At 41.5% G+C, this 17,412-nt stretch overlaps 2 protein-coding genes across 3 annotated transcripts in view; one reads left to right on the forward strand and one right to left on the reverse strand.

The window, feature by feature from the left end:
* The window catches only part of NUFIP1 (nuclear FMR1 interacting protein 1), a 38,987-nt gene extending 35,645 nt beyond the window's left edge, over positions 1 to 3,342 (reverse strand). The window contains exons 1-3 of the mRNA XM_019971229.2: positions 2,893 to 3,342; positions 1,806 to 1,888; positions 124 to 222 (exon numbers count right to left, since the gene is read on the reverse strand). Of these exons, the coding sequence (XP_019826788.2) occupies positions 124 to 222; positions 1,806 to 1,888; positions 2,893 to 3,295 (585 nt within the window). The 5' untranslated portion in view covers positions 3,296 to 3,342. The remainder of the gene's footprint in view (positions 1 to 123; positions 223 to 1,805; positions 1,889 to 2,892) is intronic.
* Positions 3,343 to 3,403: 61 nt separating this feature from the next.
* GPALPP1 (GPALPP motifs containing 1) overlaps positions 3,404 to 17,412 on the forward strand; it is a 33,126-nt gene continuing 19,117 nt past the window's right edge. The window contains exons 1-4 of one of the 2 annotated variants that reach the window (XM_019971231.2): positions 3,404 to 3,605; positions 10,560 to 10,692; positions 11,923 to 12,027; positions 15,393 to 15,498. In XM_019971231.2, coding sequence (XP_019826790.2) covers positions 3,518 to 3,605; positions 10,560 to 10,692; positions 11,923 to 12,027; positions 15,393 to 15,498 — 432 coding nt within the window. In that variant the 5' untranslated portion in view covers positions 3,404 to 3,517. The remainder of the gene's footprint in view (positions 3,606 to 10,559; positions 10,693 to 11,922; positions 12,028 to 15,392; positions 15,499 to 17,412) is intronic. The other variant, XM_019971230.2, reaches the window with a different exon arrangement.

A 17,412-nucleotide genomic window follows, 5' to 3' on the forward strand; every position in this document is an offset into this window, starting at 1 on the left:
GTCTCAACTTGTCTTCAAACAACATTTCTATGATAAGTCTAAACTTTTACAGGAAGAAAGCTCAGAATTTCTACCAAATATACCCATTTTGTGAAATAAAATCAGGATAACCAAGAAACCTACTTTTGTATGTTCGGACATGTGTGTATCATACTTCTCTTGATTTTTAAAACCACGATCACAGGTATCACAAAAATAGTGAAAAACGGGTTCCTTTCTTTTCTGCAAATAAAAATGAAGAGGCATTAGGCTTTGGGTGAGAACTCAATCAGCAGTAAAAATATGCAGGTTTTGATTTTTCACACACTCTTAGTGGAAGAAACTTCTGAATATATTTCTAGTGAAGGGGTGATTCTGTTTAACACATTCATGAGAAAAAGCCTGGTTTGTTAATAAAAATTTTAAGACTTCCCTGGAGGTCCAACAGTTAAGATTCTGTGCTTCCAATGCAGTGGGCAAGGTCTGATGCCTGTTCAGGGCTACCCAGGTGGCTTAGTGGTAGAGAATCTGCCTGACAATACAGGAGAGGCAAGAGATGAAAGTTTGATCCCTGAGTCAGGAACATCCACAGGAGGAGGAAATGGCAACCCACTCCTCGTTTTTTACCTAGGAAATCCCATGGACAGAGGTGCCTGGTGGGCTACAGTCCATGGGGTCACAAAGAGTCAGACATGACTGAGTGACTGAGCAGGCACACAGGGAACTAAGATCCCACATGCCAGAAGGCATGGCCAAAAAAAAAAAAAATTTAAATCTGAACAGAGTTAATATAAACCATGAATAGATTTCAAATTGGCAATTAAAATGCAGTATAGACATATAAACATTCAGGGTAAAAACAGCATTTCTTCCTTTAGGATAAATAAAACAATGTGTGTGTGTATATATAAAACTACTAAATGAGAAAAAATAACTAGGCAAATATTAGTTATTTTCTTATTCCCAATTTACTATTTTTATGTTTAAACATAAAACAAAAAAGATTATTACAATGATAAGACTATATAGAAAGTAAACTCCCATTGTTCAATGTTGAGATTATGTTATTAAATATATTACATATTCACAGTATTTTGTAAATATCAGCAACACAGTTTTGATACCAAAATGAAGGGTAGTAATTTCACGACATGGATCTTATTCAATTTATTATAATGACATTATTTATACATCTTAAAAGTCAAAAGACCAGATTGTTAAGCTACATCAGAATAAAGGAAGTCTATTTTAAGGCTCAGTTTCTGAATATAATCAAGGGTTGAAAATACACAAAAACTTTTCATTTCATCCTTCCCCTCCCAAGCTGCTAGTGGAGTCGGGCACGACTGAGTGACTTCACTTTCACTTTTCACTTTCATGCATTGGAGAAGGAGATGGCAACCCACTCCAGTGTTCTTGCCTGGAGAATCCCAGGGACAGAGGAGCCTAGTGGGCTGCCGTCTATGGGGTCACACAGAGCCAGACACGACTGAAGCGACTTAGCAGCAGCAGCAGCAGCAGCATATATTTTTTACTTCATTGAAGTTCAATCACATTTACATTTATCTGTAACCATAATTCCCCATATTTACTCCTAATACTATATGTAAATGGATTGACTGTTTTCTTTTGTACAATTTCTCCACTTTTTCACAAGAAGATTTTGCTTGAGTTTTTACTTACAGCCAAGACCCTTAAAGATACTTTTACAGCAAAGCTATGGTGTGTCAATGATGAAGGCAAAACAGAAACAGTTATGAGAGATGAGATATGAAGCAGTGACATAGGGACCAAAGTGTCACATTTAAGAACATCTTTAAAACTACCTTTTTTTTCTGTTTTCTTCTGGGAGAGACGCTGAAGTCATTGACCCTTGCATCATGCTTTCGTGGAAAATAAGTATGTTTAACTGGAAAACAAAAAGAGATTCATAAATGTTAAAAACTATACGATTATTTAATATTTTGCTAGAGCACGTCATAAATACCTGAGTTAAAACAGTGGCAGTCACCATTTCTAGAATCCTCCTGCAATGCAGGAGACCCAGGTTCGATCCCTGGGTCAGGAAGATCCCCTGGCGAAGGGAATGGCAACCAACTCCAGAATTCTCGCCTGGAGAATGCCAGGGACAGAGGACCCTGTCAGGCTACAATCCATGGGGTCATAAAGAGTCCGACACGACTGAGCGACTTTCACTTTCACCCTTTCTAGGAAGAATAGTGATTCACACAGTTCCTGCCTCAAGGCTCTGCACTCACAAGTCCCTCTGCCTGCATGGCTAACCCCCAGACATATGCACTGCAAGAGACTCGGGTTCCATCCCTGTGTCGGGATCCCCTGGAGAAGGAAATGGCAACCCAGTCCAGTATTCACGCCTGGGAAATCCCATGGACAGATGAGCCTGGTGGGCGGGCTACAGTCCATGGCGCTGCAAAGAGTCAGACATGACTTAGCTACCAAACAACAACTGATCCCTCACCTCCCTTAAGTCTCTGCTCCAATGTCACCTTACTCATGACTGACACTGAAATTTAAATCTGCACTGCTTGTGACTCTGCTTTCTCTCTCCACAGCACTCACTGCCTTCTAATACGCACTGCTTTATTTTGTTTATTGTCTCTGTCATCTTACACCAGGCGATGTCAAGGCCTAAGATAAGGATTTCTGAATGTTTTGCTCACTGCTGTACCCTCACGTCCTGATTCATAGTTGGAATTCACCAAATAATTGCTGAACTAAATGAACAAGTCAGGAAAACGTAACTGTGGAACAAACTGTGAGACATTAATGACCGGACTCCAAGAGTGCAAGGCAGTATCAGAAGAGAAGAGGGGAACAAGGGTGGAAAAGGAGGAGGAAGTAGGGATGGAAAAGAAAGATAAGGGGTGGTACGGAGAGGCGTTAACAACCTACCTGGAGTGCTGTGGGGCTGCTGATGCCAAGGAAAACCACCAGGAGACTGCGTCCAGTACCGTGACGCTGAAGCCTGGAAATTCCAGGAAGGCTGGCCATTGGGTTGAGGCTGAGAATCGAGGGGGGACTGGGCGTCAAAGGGGGGCTGCGCCCCGGGAAGAATGTGGGCGTCGAAGGGGGGAGGTGCCCCGGGGAAAGTGCAGGCTTCCTCGTGGGGCTGTGCCTCTAAGGCAGGCTCGGACCCTGCTGCGGGAAGCGACGAAGGCGGCGGCGGCGGCATCGCCCACAGCATCCAGTTGTTCGGCCGCGAGGCTCGGTCACGTAGAGGCCCCAGCGTGGGGGTCAGCTCGGGGGCTGGGAACCACGCGGCGGGAGGAACGGCACCACCAGCCGGCTCGCCCATCGCCACCCGCCTGGTAGTCAACCCTGCGTGCGAGTGCGCAGCAAGCCTTAGGCGTCACTTCCGTTATCGCCAATAGCAAGGATCAGCCAATCACAAGCTGATATGTCATCGGCCGGCGCCGGAAGAGTTTCCCTCGCGTTCGGCGGCTCGCTGGCTGCCCGTCGTGGAGTTCTGACTCGGCTTGGAGACACTTGTGTGCGTCTGCAGTGTCTGACCCCGCGGATGGCGAGGGATCTGATTGGGCCGGCCCTGCCGCCCGGCTTCAAGGCCGGCGGGTCGGCGGAGGACGAGGAGCGGGACTCCAGCCCCGGTAAGCGGCGGCGACTTACCCGCTCGCCAGGCCCTCCCTCATCCTTTGGCCCTAACTTCAACGTCAGCTCAGTGAAGCCTTTCCAAACTGTCACGCCCCCTCTCTACCTTTGGGGGTTTTTGTTTGTTTGTTTGTTTTCCCTACTTAAATACAACAGGTATTTAATACACTTTCGAAATAACGTGTTGATATAGCTGTCTCCACCCATTACTCAGTAGTCTTCTAGTCTTAACACATAACTGGTACCTCGTATTTGCCAAAAAAAAAAAAGATTCTCAGACCCTTCCCTGAGCATCCATCTCCTTTCGTGTTTTTTCTAATGTGTAGCCTGGGGCTGACCGAAGTTAGAAAACAGTAAAGCTGAAAGAATAACCCTCCTATTCCTGAATCTAATTTGCACTCTTGACAACCCAGAGGCCATGTTTCCACCTAGAGGTTTCTTTCCAGATCTTGTTTTCGCTATGGTTTTTAAAAAGTTAGGTGTTAAAAAAAAAAAAAAAAAGTTAGGTGTTTATTTTAGCAAGGAAAGTTCCCTTCAACGATGATTGAAGAAAAGTGGGGTTAAGGTTTGAGATGGACCAGATTAATTTTATTTGACTACTCTGGAAAACTGAATGTTGAGAAATGTCCCCTGAGATCATGTTTTAAAACTGGGTGCAGATGTTTTCTTGAGACAAGTCCCAAAATCCAGATACTGCTTTGTGGAAGCTGAGTGGAACCTGAGCCTTTCTTACTCTGACTTTATTCTCTTCATCTTCACTGACCTTCATACCACTCATCTCAGCTACATTTGCAGTCACACACTGGGCCTTATTCCATTCCTGAAAACTTTTGAGGGGAGGGAGGAAGGCACCTCGTAGCTTGTGGGATCTTATTTCCACGACCAGGAATTGAACCCAGGCCCTCCACAGTGAGACCACGGATTCGGAGTGCTAACCACTGGACCACCAGGGATTTTCCACATCTCTGAAAAATTCAGTCTCATTCTCAGCCCTCGTTCATACATCATTCTTCCTTGGTTACTCTCATTGTTCAGTCGCTAAGTTGTGTCCGACTCTTTGCAACCCCATGGACTGCAGCATGCCAGGCTCCCCTGTCCTCTGCTATCTCCTAGAGTTTGCTCAAATTCATGTCCATTGAGTCAGTGATTCTATCTAACCATCTCATTCTCTACCGCCCTTTTCTTTTGCCTTCAATCTTTCCCAGCTTCAGGGTCTTTTCCAGTGAGTCAGCTCTTTGCATCAGGTGGCCAAAGGATTGGAGCTTCAGCTTCAGCATAGATCCTTCCAGTGAATATTCAGGGTTGATTTCCTTTAGAATTAACTGGTTTGATCACCTTGCTGTCTGCGGGACTCTTGAGTCTTCTCCAGCACTGCAGTTCGAAAGCATCAGTTTTTCAGTGCTCAGTCTTTTTATGGTCCAGCTCTTAGTCCACAAATGACTACTGGAAGAACCATAGCTTTGACTGTACAGACCTTTGTCAGCAAAGTGATATCTCTGCTTTTTAATATGCTTAGTTACTCTCATCACATTTTTTTTTTTTTTTTTTTTTGGGTTTTAGTCTCATTGAGCCTCTCTGCCTCAGTCCTGATGGGCCTTCTTCCCTTTATTGTTTCTGTCCCTGCTTAACTTAGCCTCTGTGGTCCATCCATTCATCCCTTCTCTTGTCAGTGTCTTCCACTGCCTTTTCCCATCCAGTAATTCTGTAAATCCATCTGACAAAACTTCCACCCTGGCTCAGTCCAGATGTTCACCTCTAGTGAACCACACCCAGGCTTCCACATGCTGCTAAATGAAACCTCACCCCTCCACAGGGTAATGCTGCTGCAAACCATAATCTCCTCCCTGGCTGGGTCCTCAGCTCTGCCCTGCCATCCTGTGATGTTTTCCCACACAGCTCTCCGCCCCAGCGATCAACTTTAACTTTTTAAAGCCTACTCTTTCTTCTTTAGCCTCTCTCTCCATCACAGAAAAAGTAGATACCATCTTTTAAAAACTTCCTCACTTTTCTGGTACTATGCCTAAAAACTCTCCTGCATCTCTGCCTGGCTCTTTCAGCTTCTCTTTGATTGTAGTGGAAGAGGGGAACTACCTCCTTCCAAGGCTAATCATTCCATTTTTACTCAAAACCCCTTCCCTCACTTCTCCTGGAGGTTCTTTGCTTTTGACATTTAACTGGAATGTTCAGATTGTTCCCATCTTCATGAAGACTACTCCACATCCCCCTGTAGCTGCTGCTGTCTCTCTGACCAACTCTGGACCTTCACCATTTTCTTCTTAACCCACTGCATCCTGGCTTCTGTTCTTCCCAGTCCACTGAGACTGCTCTCACCAATTTCACTGTGAAAATAGACAATCCACCAGTTGTCTCTCAGCACCTTTTTTTTTAATAGCTTTTTCTGTTTATTTATTTATTTTTGGATGCACTGGGTCGTCATTGCAGCTTGCAGGCTTTCTCTAGTTGTGACAAGCCGGGCCTACTATAGTTGCGGTGCATGGGCTTCTCACTGCGGTGGCTTCTCTCATTGTTGAGCACCGGCTCTAGGGTACATGACTTCAGTAGTTGCTGCACATGGACTCAGTCGTTGTGGTTCATGGCCTCTAGAGTACGGGCTCAGTAGCTCTGGTGCACAGGCTTAGTTACTCGGTGGCATGTGGGGTCTTCCCAGACCAGAGATTGAACCCAGGTCCCCTGCATCGGCAGGCAGATTCTTAACCACTGAACCACTCAGGAAGTCCTTCTCAGGAACTTGTTGCTAAATTCAAGGCACTCTTTTCAGTCCTGACCTTGCTTGACCTCACAGCAGCATCCCCTACCCCACTCCCACTTCCATGATCCCGCCTTCTCTCCTCTCTTGGCTCCAGCCACTCTGAGCACATTTCTGGATGCGTCAGACCCTTCGGCTTGCAGTGCATTGTGGGTGCTTTTCCCTCTGCGTGGACCACGTTTGCCCCAACCCACACTCCCTTTCCCCAGCTAACTCAGTCTCGTCCTTTGACCTCAGCCCACCCATCGCTCTTTCTAGGCAGCTTTCTCTGATGTCACTACCTACTCCCATCAAAAGACACTTGGATGCTCCTTCTTGATATTTCCGTGACTTAAGCCTGTCACAGGATCAACAAGCTTTTCCTGGACCAGACGGTAAATATTTTAGACTTTGTTCATCAACAGGCAAAATCAAGATTATTGTGAAAGTGTGTATGAAACAAAAGAGAAAACAAATTTCCACGAATTTTTTTAAGTCTTCATTGGATTTATTACAGTATAGCTTCTGTTTTATGTTTTGGTTTTTTGGCTGAGAGGCACATGGGATCTTCGCTCCCTTACCAGGGATTGAACCCCCTTCATCGGAAGGTGCAGTCTTAAGCTTGGGACCACTAGGCAAGTCCCTAAATTTTTATTGTTGAAATTGAAAACATAATATAATTCTTTTGTAGTATAAATGTACTAGTGAGAAGAATGGAATTGCTTTAGAGGGAATAACATTTGCTTAATTGGGGTTCACAGTCCGTGTTTCCTGTTATAATCAATCGCTGATCTGTAAAGAGGTTTGATGTGCTATATACTGAGTACTTCTTTTTGTGTCTGCATAATTCTGTCTGATATATATTACAAGGGGAACATAATGGAATATGTAAGGCATAATCTGTATTCTTACGGAAGTTGTAATCTATTGGTAAAATTACCACTGCAGTGGGAGAGCTGCCTTCATCACATGCATCACTGCTCTAGGTGTGAGATGGAATTGTTCATTACAGGCACCTAAAACAGTATTTTGAGACACGTTCTATGGTTCTGAAGAATGATACCTATAAAAAAGTGAAGCCAGGCATATCCTCAGTTTTATTAGAAAATCTGTAATGGGCCTTATATTGTACCAACTTATGTTTTCAATATTCTTTTTTTTAGATATTACCATTTCTTAGTATTATTTTATTGTGTAATAATTATTTATTTTGACACAACCCAAAGGGAAAATAAATAATTATATTCTGAATGTTACTTTTTCCTGGCATCATTTTTAAAAAAAATAAGGCCTTACATTCTTCTCAGAGGAGTTTTGTCTTCATCTGTTTATTCTCATCTTTAAACATATATCCCATGTGTTTCTTTAAAAATTCAAGGCAGATTTATCCCTTGGTTATAATACAGCACATGTTTAACCCATTTAACCTTTTAATCATTTGAACTTTACAAAAGAGTATTAAAACCTCATCTTGATTGGAACCAACCCAAAATTAGCCAAATCGACAAATTACATTGATAACACCCATATATAAGAAAAGAAAGGAGCAAAAGAGAAAAAAAAATTAAGGAAAAAAGAAAAAAAATTCCCTCCTTAATATTTAGAAACAAGAAGATGGAAAGAACCAATCATGGGAATGAAATGTAATCTCTTAATCTCTTTCAAGGGATTCCCCTGTGGCTCAGACTGTAAAGTGTCTGCCTGCAGTGTGGGGGACCTGGGTTCGATCCCTGGGGCAGGAAGACCCCCTGGAGAAGGAAATGGCAGCCCACTCCAGGACTCTTGCCTGGAAAATCCCGTGGATGGAGGAGCCTGGTAGGCTACAGTCCGCAGGGTCACACAGAGTTCAGACACAACTAAGCGACTTCACTTTAACTTTTAACTTTAATCTCTTTCATGTTAAACTATGACCCCCTAGAATTTTGAAGAAAGGATTATTTGTGGAAGGTGGTGTTCTCCCCTTCTTGCTATATTCTAAAAGGTGCTTTCTCTGGGATTAGTACTACATACAGAGATAAACCAGAAATCAGTAAAGGCATTATTCATCACAATCAGAAGTCATATGTAATCTCCATTTATGGTTGAGGAACATTTACATACTAAGACATTAACTGTTCTGCAATCTTAAACAGCAGTGGGAGACACGAGTTCTGTCCCTTAATTCTTAATGTTTTCTGCCTTTTGCTGCTTGATTGTTCTTTTCTAGGCATGCTGTGTTACAAGTTTAGCTTTTTTTTTTTTCTAAAAGTCCTTCCTTTATTTAGTGATATATAGAAGAAAATGGAACAAGTTGGAAAACATCCAGTTTGTTAAGATAGGGACTTCCCTGGCAGTCCAGCGGTTAAGACTCCATACTTCCCACCGCTGGGGGCACAAGTTCAATCCTGGGTGGGAAAACTGAGATCTCACATGCAGCGCAGCATAGCCAAAAATCAGTCAATCTTATTTAAAAGAAAAAAAGGGAGGGCGTGGCATGGGAAGGTTAAATAACATTCAAATCACACAGCTAATAAGCAGCTGAGCTGGAATTGATGGCTAGAGTCTGACCCCAAAGCGTGCGGTGTAACTAACACCTTTCTACTCTCAGGTTCTGTCTTGTCACTTTGCTTACTTTGCTTTAGCTACACAGGCCTTTTTGTCCCTCAAGCACTTCAGGCTTGTTCTTTCCATAGGACCTTCGCAGCAGTGATTCCCCCAGATAGTTCTCCCCTCAGATTGTTCCATGGCCACTGTCATCATTTAAGTCTCCGTACAGATGTCTTCTGAGGGGGTCCTTCCCTGACCTCTGTCTTTAAAATTGCCCTCCCACATGTTCACAGTCGGCTTTTTAATTTATTTTCTAAGTTATGTCTCTAGAAGTATTTACTCAATAAATATTTGTTGAACATTGACCCTTTGTTGAATGTTGTTTGGTGTAGTGGTTAGGAGGGTCATATCAGAACTCCTCTGTTTAGTTGTGTAAAATTGGGCGAGACACTATCTCTTTACCTCAGTTTCCTTGTCTGCGAGATAGAATTCATACTACTGTCCTAATAAGGTTGTTGGCAGAACTAAATAGGTAAATGCACAGAAGTCTCTCTTAAGTTTTTGTTAATATTGAGTGAATAACATACCTGGAAAGCTTTTTGGAAAATCATATTTCCAAGTCCTCCGCCAGGACAACTGAGTCAAAATCTCTGGGGCAAGTGCCCAGGAATCTCTTTTTAAAAAAAATATTTTGGTGAATTTATTAAACATCCAGGCTTGAAAACTACAGCAGTAGAGTTTTGGCATCACTGCTCAGAATCGACAGAGACAATTTTATGTTGGGTAACGTCATGCAATAATAATTTTTGCTGAGCCATAAAGTAAGAGCAGTGGCTCTGTTAGTGGGCCCAGAAGACCATTATCCCTCCCTCAGCATCCCCACCCCAGTGCAGCTTCATTCTCCTCTCTGAGTCTCTGTCAGGAGAGATAGAGTGTGTCTGCCCTTATCTCTGCTTGGAAATCATCTTGAACAGAAAACTAACTGAGAAGTATGATAATGCTAGTAAAGATATTTTTTAAAGTGGTGATTCTTAGTCAGAAACCAGAATGAAGAATTTTTATTTTTAACATATTAAAGTATGAAATGGCAGATTTGTTGTTTGGTTAGCTCTGTGATGTATTATCTACCATATGCTGTCTGTTAGTAAAAAAAAAAAACATGAAACCATTTGGCAGTTCCACCAACCAAAACTACAACCAATGCAAAAAATGTAAGATATCAGGGAAATTACATGCTGTTGCTGTAAGTTCAGGTTTTAAAGTTTTGTGACTCTCATAGTTAACGCTGTATAAGACATGATCTCTGCCTTCCTGGAGTTGGAAAGACTAAACTGCTATATGCAGAACAAGAGCAAAGGAGATTAAAGTCCGTAATAAATGACAGCCCGCCAGTGCTGTGAATTTCAGAAAGTAAAGTGTGAAATGGCAGCTCAGGCAGCAGTCCGCAGCCTTTCTGGCACCAGGGACCCGTTTCGGGGAAGACAGTTTCTCCACAGATGGGGTAGGGGGTGATCTTGGAGTGATTTCAAGCACATTGCATTTATTCTGCACTTTATTATTATTACATGTGCCCCACCCCAGATCATCAGACATTCCATCCTGAAGGTTGACAACCCCTGAGCTAAGAGATTCACTGAAACAGTTGTGACTACTTATGACAAACACAAGACATCTTTTACAGTTGCAGGACCGGCTCTGCCTCCTAATTATAAAAGCAGTAGTTCAGAATCATCAGACAGCGATGAGGACAGTAGTTCTTTGTCCGAAGAAGGAAATCAAGAATCTGAAGAAGACGACACTGGTCCACCGGCACGGTCAGTCCGTTTTTACATTAAATGGTAAACCAAGCTCCAAATCTGGTACTTATTGGTTAGAGTAGATAGCTGGTAAGGGGCTTCCCTTGTGGCTCAGATGGTTAAGAATCTGCCTGCAGTACAGGAGACCCAGGTTCAATCCCAGGGTCGGGAACATACCCTGGAGAAGGAAATGGCAACCCATTCCGGTATTCTTGCCTGGAGAATCCCATGAACAGAGGAGCCTGGTGGGCTACCGTCCATGGAGTCGAAAAGAGTCAGACACGACTGAGCGACTAACACTTTACTTTCTCAAGGAGCTATCATAACCTGCATTTATACAGCACAAGAAAAAATCACTTCATATTTCATTTCCTCATGAACTATACCTTTTATAGAAAAATGTATCTTAGTAGTATATAGCTCCAGAGATATCTAGAATTTCAATAAACATCTTATATAAAGGATTTTTCCATAAGGTATTATTGAAGTGATTAAATATTCTGAATAAACCATACATCTTCTTTTAAAATTTATGTGTGCAGTGTGTGCTTTTTGTTTAAGTAAATGAAGAATTCCCTCTGACCTAGCCTTCCTCACCAGTGGCCCATGTAGATAAGAAATCAAATCTTTATTATTGGATAGCAAGGGGTTTTTTTTAATGCATTTTAATGACTAAGGGACAAAAATAGCAACCCTTACAAAAGTGAATTTAAAAGCCAATGTCATAAATTCTATGCTTAAAAATATCTCACAAGTAGAATATTTGAAACTTCACTGATTAGAGTCTTTATCAACACAGAAAATACAGAAAATTGATACGTTACTGCTGTGTAAAGAAGTAACCAGTCTCTATTTTAGACCTCAAGTGAATTCCTGAAAAAGATTAGTATAAGATCTGTGGTAGCTTTTCTTTTTTACTTGGCAAGATAAATTTATTGTTTCAGAGTTTATACAACTAAGTTGAAGTTGCTGCTGCTGCTACTGCTAAGTCTTTTCAGTCGTGTCCGACTCTGTGCGATCCCATAGACAGCAGCCCACCAGGCTCCTCCATCCATGGGATTTTCCAGGCAAGAACACTGGAGTGGGTTGCCATTGCCTTCTCCAAAGTTGAAGTTAATATGTTTTGAAGTTAATAAATGAAGTTATTAAATGTTAATAAATGAAGTTAATAAAATTTTAATTTAAAAAATTAAAATTTCCCTATGAAAAAGTTTCTGACATACATGCATAAAATTACACTGTTTTCAGAAAACTCAGGAGAAATCAAGATGACGATGATGATGATGATGATGAAGGGTTTTTTGGACCAGCTCTTCCTCCTGGATTTAAAAAGCAAGATGATTCTCCTCCACGGTAAGAATGTGTACCCTTTCAGGACAATCTTTTCTCAAGTCTGTTAATTCATTAAAGAGTTGTCTGAAATTGTTTGTTTGTTTGTTGTGTTTTTTAATTGTATTTTTTTGGCTGCGTTGGGTCTTATTAGTTGTGATATGTGTGATCTAGTTCCCTGACACAGGATCGAGCCTGGGCCACCTGCATTGTGAGCTCAGAGTCTTAACCACCGGACCACCAGAGAAGTCGCTGAAATTGTTTTTTAACTTACATGTTTATATAACATTTGAAATAAATTTGAAATGAAAAAAAATTTTAAATCCACATAAGAAAAGTAATTATTTACATGTTTATGACATTTAACAATTCATGAAAAACACTCACATCTCTTATTTGATACTCACAACAGCGTTTTGTGATAGGCTGGGTGAAACATAACCCTTTCCCCCCCCCTTTTTTTTTTTGACAAAGTTTCACATATAGCCAATGAGTAGAATCCTGGTATTTGATCTTTTTTTTTCTTTCTTTCTTTTTTTGGCTACACCACTTGACATATGAGATCCTGGTTCCCCAACCAGGGATATAAGTCAGACATCTTAATTATTTATTGAAAGAACAGGCAAATCCCTATGTACCAAATTACACAGTTAACCTAACCTCAAATGTGTTATCCATGGATTAAGATAGCAGCACACCCCTTACAGAATTGTCATGGTGCTTGAGATGTCGTATCTGTATACATATATAAACGTTTGATTCTTCTGTAGTGCCTTGCACAGAATAAACATATAGTAAATATTGTCTTCTCAAAATTAAAAAATTTTTAAATGCTGAATATGAAATTGCACATAAAATTGTTTATAATTCTTAACACTATATCCCAGTGTGCAAGAACAAGTAGGAAAGGCTGTTGTACATTTTATATTCAGAGGTTGTAATCACAATTGTCAGCTTCTAATTTTCATATAACTTTCTGAAAGTAATTGCCTCTGACTACAACTCAAAAAAACACTTTTTGTTATGAATATAAAACAGTTTTTGTAATGGTGTCTGCAAATAAAAGGGAGCTTATTATTTAAAAAAAAGAAATAAGAGGGCTGGGCAATCCATGGCTGCTTTTGTATGGCCCCCAAGCTAAGAATGATCATTAGGTGCCATTAAAATGCAAAGACAAATATGTGGCAGAGACCGAATGTGGCCCTCAGAGCCTAACATTTTCTGCCTGGCTTTTTATGGGAAACTTTCTGACTGCTGGGGTGTAATATTCCTTTCAAGAAAACAGTTATTAGAGGCATAGCAGTTTCTTGAGAATTCTATCTTGAAGATAATATATGTTTGAAATAAACAGATGGTAGTATATATTGGAAGCAAAACCTTCCATAAGCCTGTAGCATGCCATGGTTATGTTCCTTTACTATATTTTAAGATTGTATGTATTAGTAACTTTATCCTCACAAAATTCCCCGAGGCCAGAGAGTTGAGCTGTACTTGAATTTGTAGATCTGCTAAAAACTCAGAAAACATTCTTACAGTACTTCCTTATATAAATGACAACTGATTTGATCTCTCTTAATACCACACTTCCGCATTTTTCATATGTACAGTTGTTTCGGTTCATAGCAGTTTTATGAACCAAGACAAGAGGTAACTACGTGGCCGAGATCAGAACCCAGACCCTGAGACTCTAGTGCTGTTTTTGCCCTGCTGGGAAACCTGTGTGTAAGACTCTGAACATAGTGCCATCTGGAAAATTCAGCTTAGGACATCACTGCCCTCTTGGTTGGTTCCACTAACACAGGGACATCTCTGGAAAAGAGCAAAGATAGAATGGAGAAACTTAACAGTATAAAAGAGAGTAGAAAATATCATTCCTCTTTTTGTTTTTTCTGCACAAAAAGTAGCACTTTCTCTTTCGAAGACCCAGAATTTCAGCAGGTTTTCTCTTTTGAACAGTGTTAGTTGCCGCAGACTGTGGCAATAGGGCAACTTGAAAGAAAATGAACTCTAACATCACATAGACCGGGTTCAAACTCCAGCTCTGGGGACTTCCCTGGCAGTCCAGTGGTTAAGCCTCCATGCTTCCAATGCAGGGGATACAGGTTTGATTCCTGGTTGGGGAACTAAGATCCATATGCCATGCAGACAGGCCAAAAAGAGAACAAAACAAACAACGCAGAAGCTCCAGTCTGCCGCTTACGAGTTTGTGTTGTCCTTGGGCATCATTTTGCTCAGATCGAAAATGGAGCAACTTATACCAACCAGGACTTTTTTAGGGAAACAGAAAAATGCACTCTCTGGTTGAAATGAGGTTAGCATACCACCTTTTCCTTTCTCTCTGGGTCTCAGAGGAACTCTTTTCTTTGTAACACATTTCCACATCATAATGGGGTTGTTAGTGAGGAGGAAATGTTGGTTTTTATACTGCCTTGACACATGTAACCATAAATAAATTACTAACAGCTGTTGTATGCATTCGCTACATATGTCCTTAAGACTCCATTTGTACTTAAGTAGTTCTGACTGTAATTAAAATGCCACTAAGGTTTTTTTCAGTGGACAGTGACTATCAAAACTGAAAGCCAAGGCACGAGATAAAAAGATCTTCACAGACTTTAGTCCGTAATACATAATAAGGATTCTTTTCTTTTGGTCATTATTTTTATTTACCGTACTTCTTTTAGGAAGTGGGTTTACACCACTGCCACAAAGGTTGAGAATTACTGGTTTAGCATCTAATCATTAACTAATAAATAGAAAATTAAAGTGTAGAAATTAAATTTTTTTATGATACTCGGTGAAAAAATGCTAGGTTTGTTGTTCAGTGCCTCAGTCGTGTCCGACTCGTTGCAACCCCGGAGACTGCAGCACGCCAGGCCTCTCTGTCCATCACCGGTCCCGGAGCTTGCTCAGACTCGCGTCCATCAAGTCCAGTGGTGATGCCATCTAACCATCTCGTCCTCTTTCTCTCTCTTTTCCTCCTGCCTTCTGCCTTTCCCAGCATCAGGGTCTTTTCCAATGAGTTGGCTCTTCGCATCAGGTGACCAAAGTATTGGAGCTTCAGCATCAGTCCTTCCAGTGAATATTCAGGGTTGATTTCCTTTAGGATGGACTCATTGGATCTCCTTGCAGTCCAGGGGACTCCCGAGAGTCTTCTCCAACACCACAGTTCAGAAACGTCAGTTTGTCAGCTCTCAGCCTTCTTTATGGTTCAACTCTCACATCCATACATGAATACTAAGTTACAGAGTAAAAAGAATACATCGAATAAGATTCTCATTTTCCACATTTGTTATTATTACCTGGCTTTTTATTCTTTGTGTGAGCTTTTACTGAAAAGTAAAAGCCAACTGAAAGCTGACTTTTTAAAGGTACGTTTTCTTTTTCAGGCCTATGATAGGTCCTGCACTACCGCCCGGTTTTCTTAAATCTACACAGAAAAGTGACGAAGGCAGAAGTGATCCAGGACAAGTGTCATCAGATTTCAACTCTGAGGTTTGGGGATTTTTCTATTAAAGAACAAGATGTAAGAAACTCAAGACTTTACATAGTAGTAACTATAGTCATTTGACTCAAATGTAATGTAAGGTGTGTCATAGTCATACTGATTTAGGACTGTAGCATAGGTAGATGAAATCAAAAGCTATCAGACCTGAGATTCTGTTAGGGAAATGACAAGGCAGTCACGTGTTGACAGGGTGTGATCTATTCATGCTTCTCATCCTTAAAGGAAGCTTTTACGTCCTAGAAAGTAGAATACAGTAAACAGTTTGAGGAATCGCTGTGATTTGATGCAAAAGAGAGCAAGCTGAGAAATGTTTAAATAGTGAAATAATTATTATAAAATATTGAAATTAACTTTGTCCCACCCAGTTCTGGTACCATTATTTAACAGGGTCACTCGTGGGTACATGATGTTTTGAAAAGAAAGAGCCAGTGATTCCGAAATCAAGGAGGAAATCTGTTTTCTTATTAGAGGGCTGCTGCTGCTAAGTCGCTTCAGTCATGTCCGACTCTGTGCGACCCCATAGACGGCAGCCCACCAGGCTCCCCCATCCCTGGGATTCTCCAGGCAAGAACATTGGAGTGGGTTGCCATTTCCTTCTCCAATGCATGAAAGTGAAAATGAAGTCGCTCAGTCATGTCTGACTCTTAGCGACCCCATGGACTGCAGCCCACCAGGCTCCTCTATCCATGGGATTTTCCAGTCAGGAATACTGGAGTGGGGTGCCATTGCCTTTTCCATATTAGAAGGCTAGTCCTTAACAATGGCTGAGATTTAAAGAATATAATTTATAATGCATTTTCTCTATATATGGATACTATTTTCAGCTTCTCCAAAGCCTTATGAAATAATTACGATCTGTATCTTAGAGATGCTAAAGGCCAGAGAAATTGGGTAACTTACTCCAAATAGCACAGTTTCTGCTTAGCAAAGCCGAAACTCAGAGCCCAATTCTTAGGACTTTAAATCACTGTTCAGTCTGCTCTTCTGCAGTACCATCCTATATGTGAATTCATAGACTCCTGTGCATCTCCACTGAGAATTCATCAGTTCCACAGAGGTTGTTACTGAAGGAAATGTAATTCAGTGGTTAAGCTCATGAACTCCAGCATTTACTCATTCTTTCAATGAATGATATAGAATACCTACAGATGATTGTAGAGCACATAAGTGTGTCAGGCATTAGTCACAGAAATCGATCTGACAAGTTCTGTTCCCACCTTCCAAAACGCCCAGAATCCAGCCACTTCGGCTGCCACCCTGCCCCAAGCCATCACCCTGTTTGACCTGTGTTATTGTTGGTCTCCTTGTCTTAGCCCTCGATGCTCTGCTGCCTCTTCTCAACACAGCAGCTAGAGCGGCCCAGAGAAAGTCAGATCGCATCAGTCACACTCAGAATTAATTTGCTGCTCCCCTCTCTGTGTAAGAGTCAGAGTCCTTACAGGGCCCTCTACAGTCTGGCTCCCATTAACTCCCTGGTTTCCTCTTACTTTGATCTGACCACACTGGGCTTCTTGCACCTTAAATATGCCAGGCAGGCTCCTACCCCTGAGCCTTGATACCTGCTGTCCACATCTCCCCCAGATATTTATGTGGCTGGCTTGCCACCAGCTAGAGCACTTTTAGCTGCTAATAGCAGAAAGTCCAACTTACAATGAAGCTTAGTCTCAACCTTCCTAGTTAGCAAATGGGTTGTTTGTATAACTTCCTGAATGATCTAGAATCTGTATTCCCAAATTAAGGAAAATGTGTTTCATACCCAAGATGAGGTCTAGAGATAGGAACACTCCACGGCTGGTTAACTTAGCCTCACAAGGTCACCCAGGACCCCAGTTTTGAATGTCTCCTCTGTCACTTGCAGCATGTTAATTCCTCTTAGGCTGACCCCTTCCTTATACCAGGAA

Source organism: Bos indicus, chromosome 12 (assembly GCF_029378745.1).
Source record: "Bos indicus isolate NIAB-ARS_2022 breed Sahiwal x Tharparkar chromosome 12, NIAB-ARS_B.indTharparkar_mat_pri_1.0, whole genome shotgun sequence".
Taxonomy (NCBI): Eukaryota; Metazoa; Chordata; class Mammalia; order Artiodactyla; family Bovidae; genus Bos; species Bos indicus.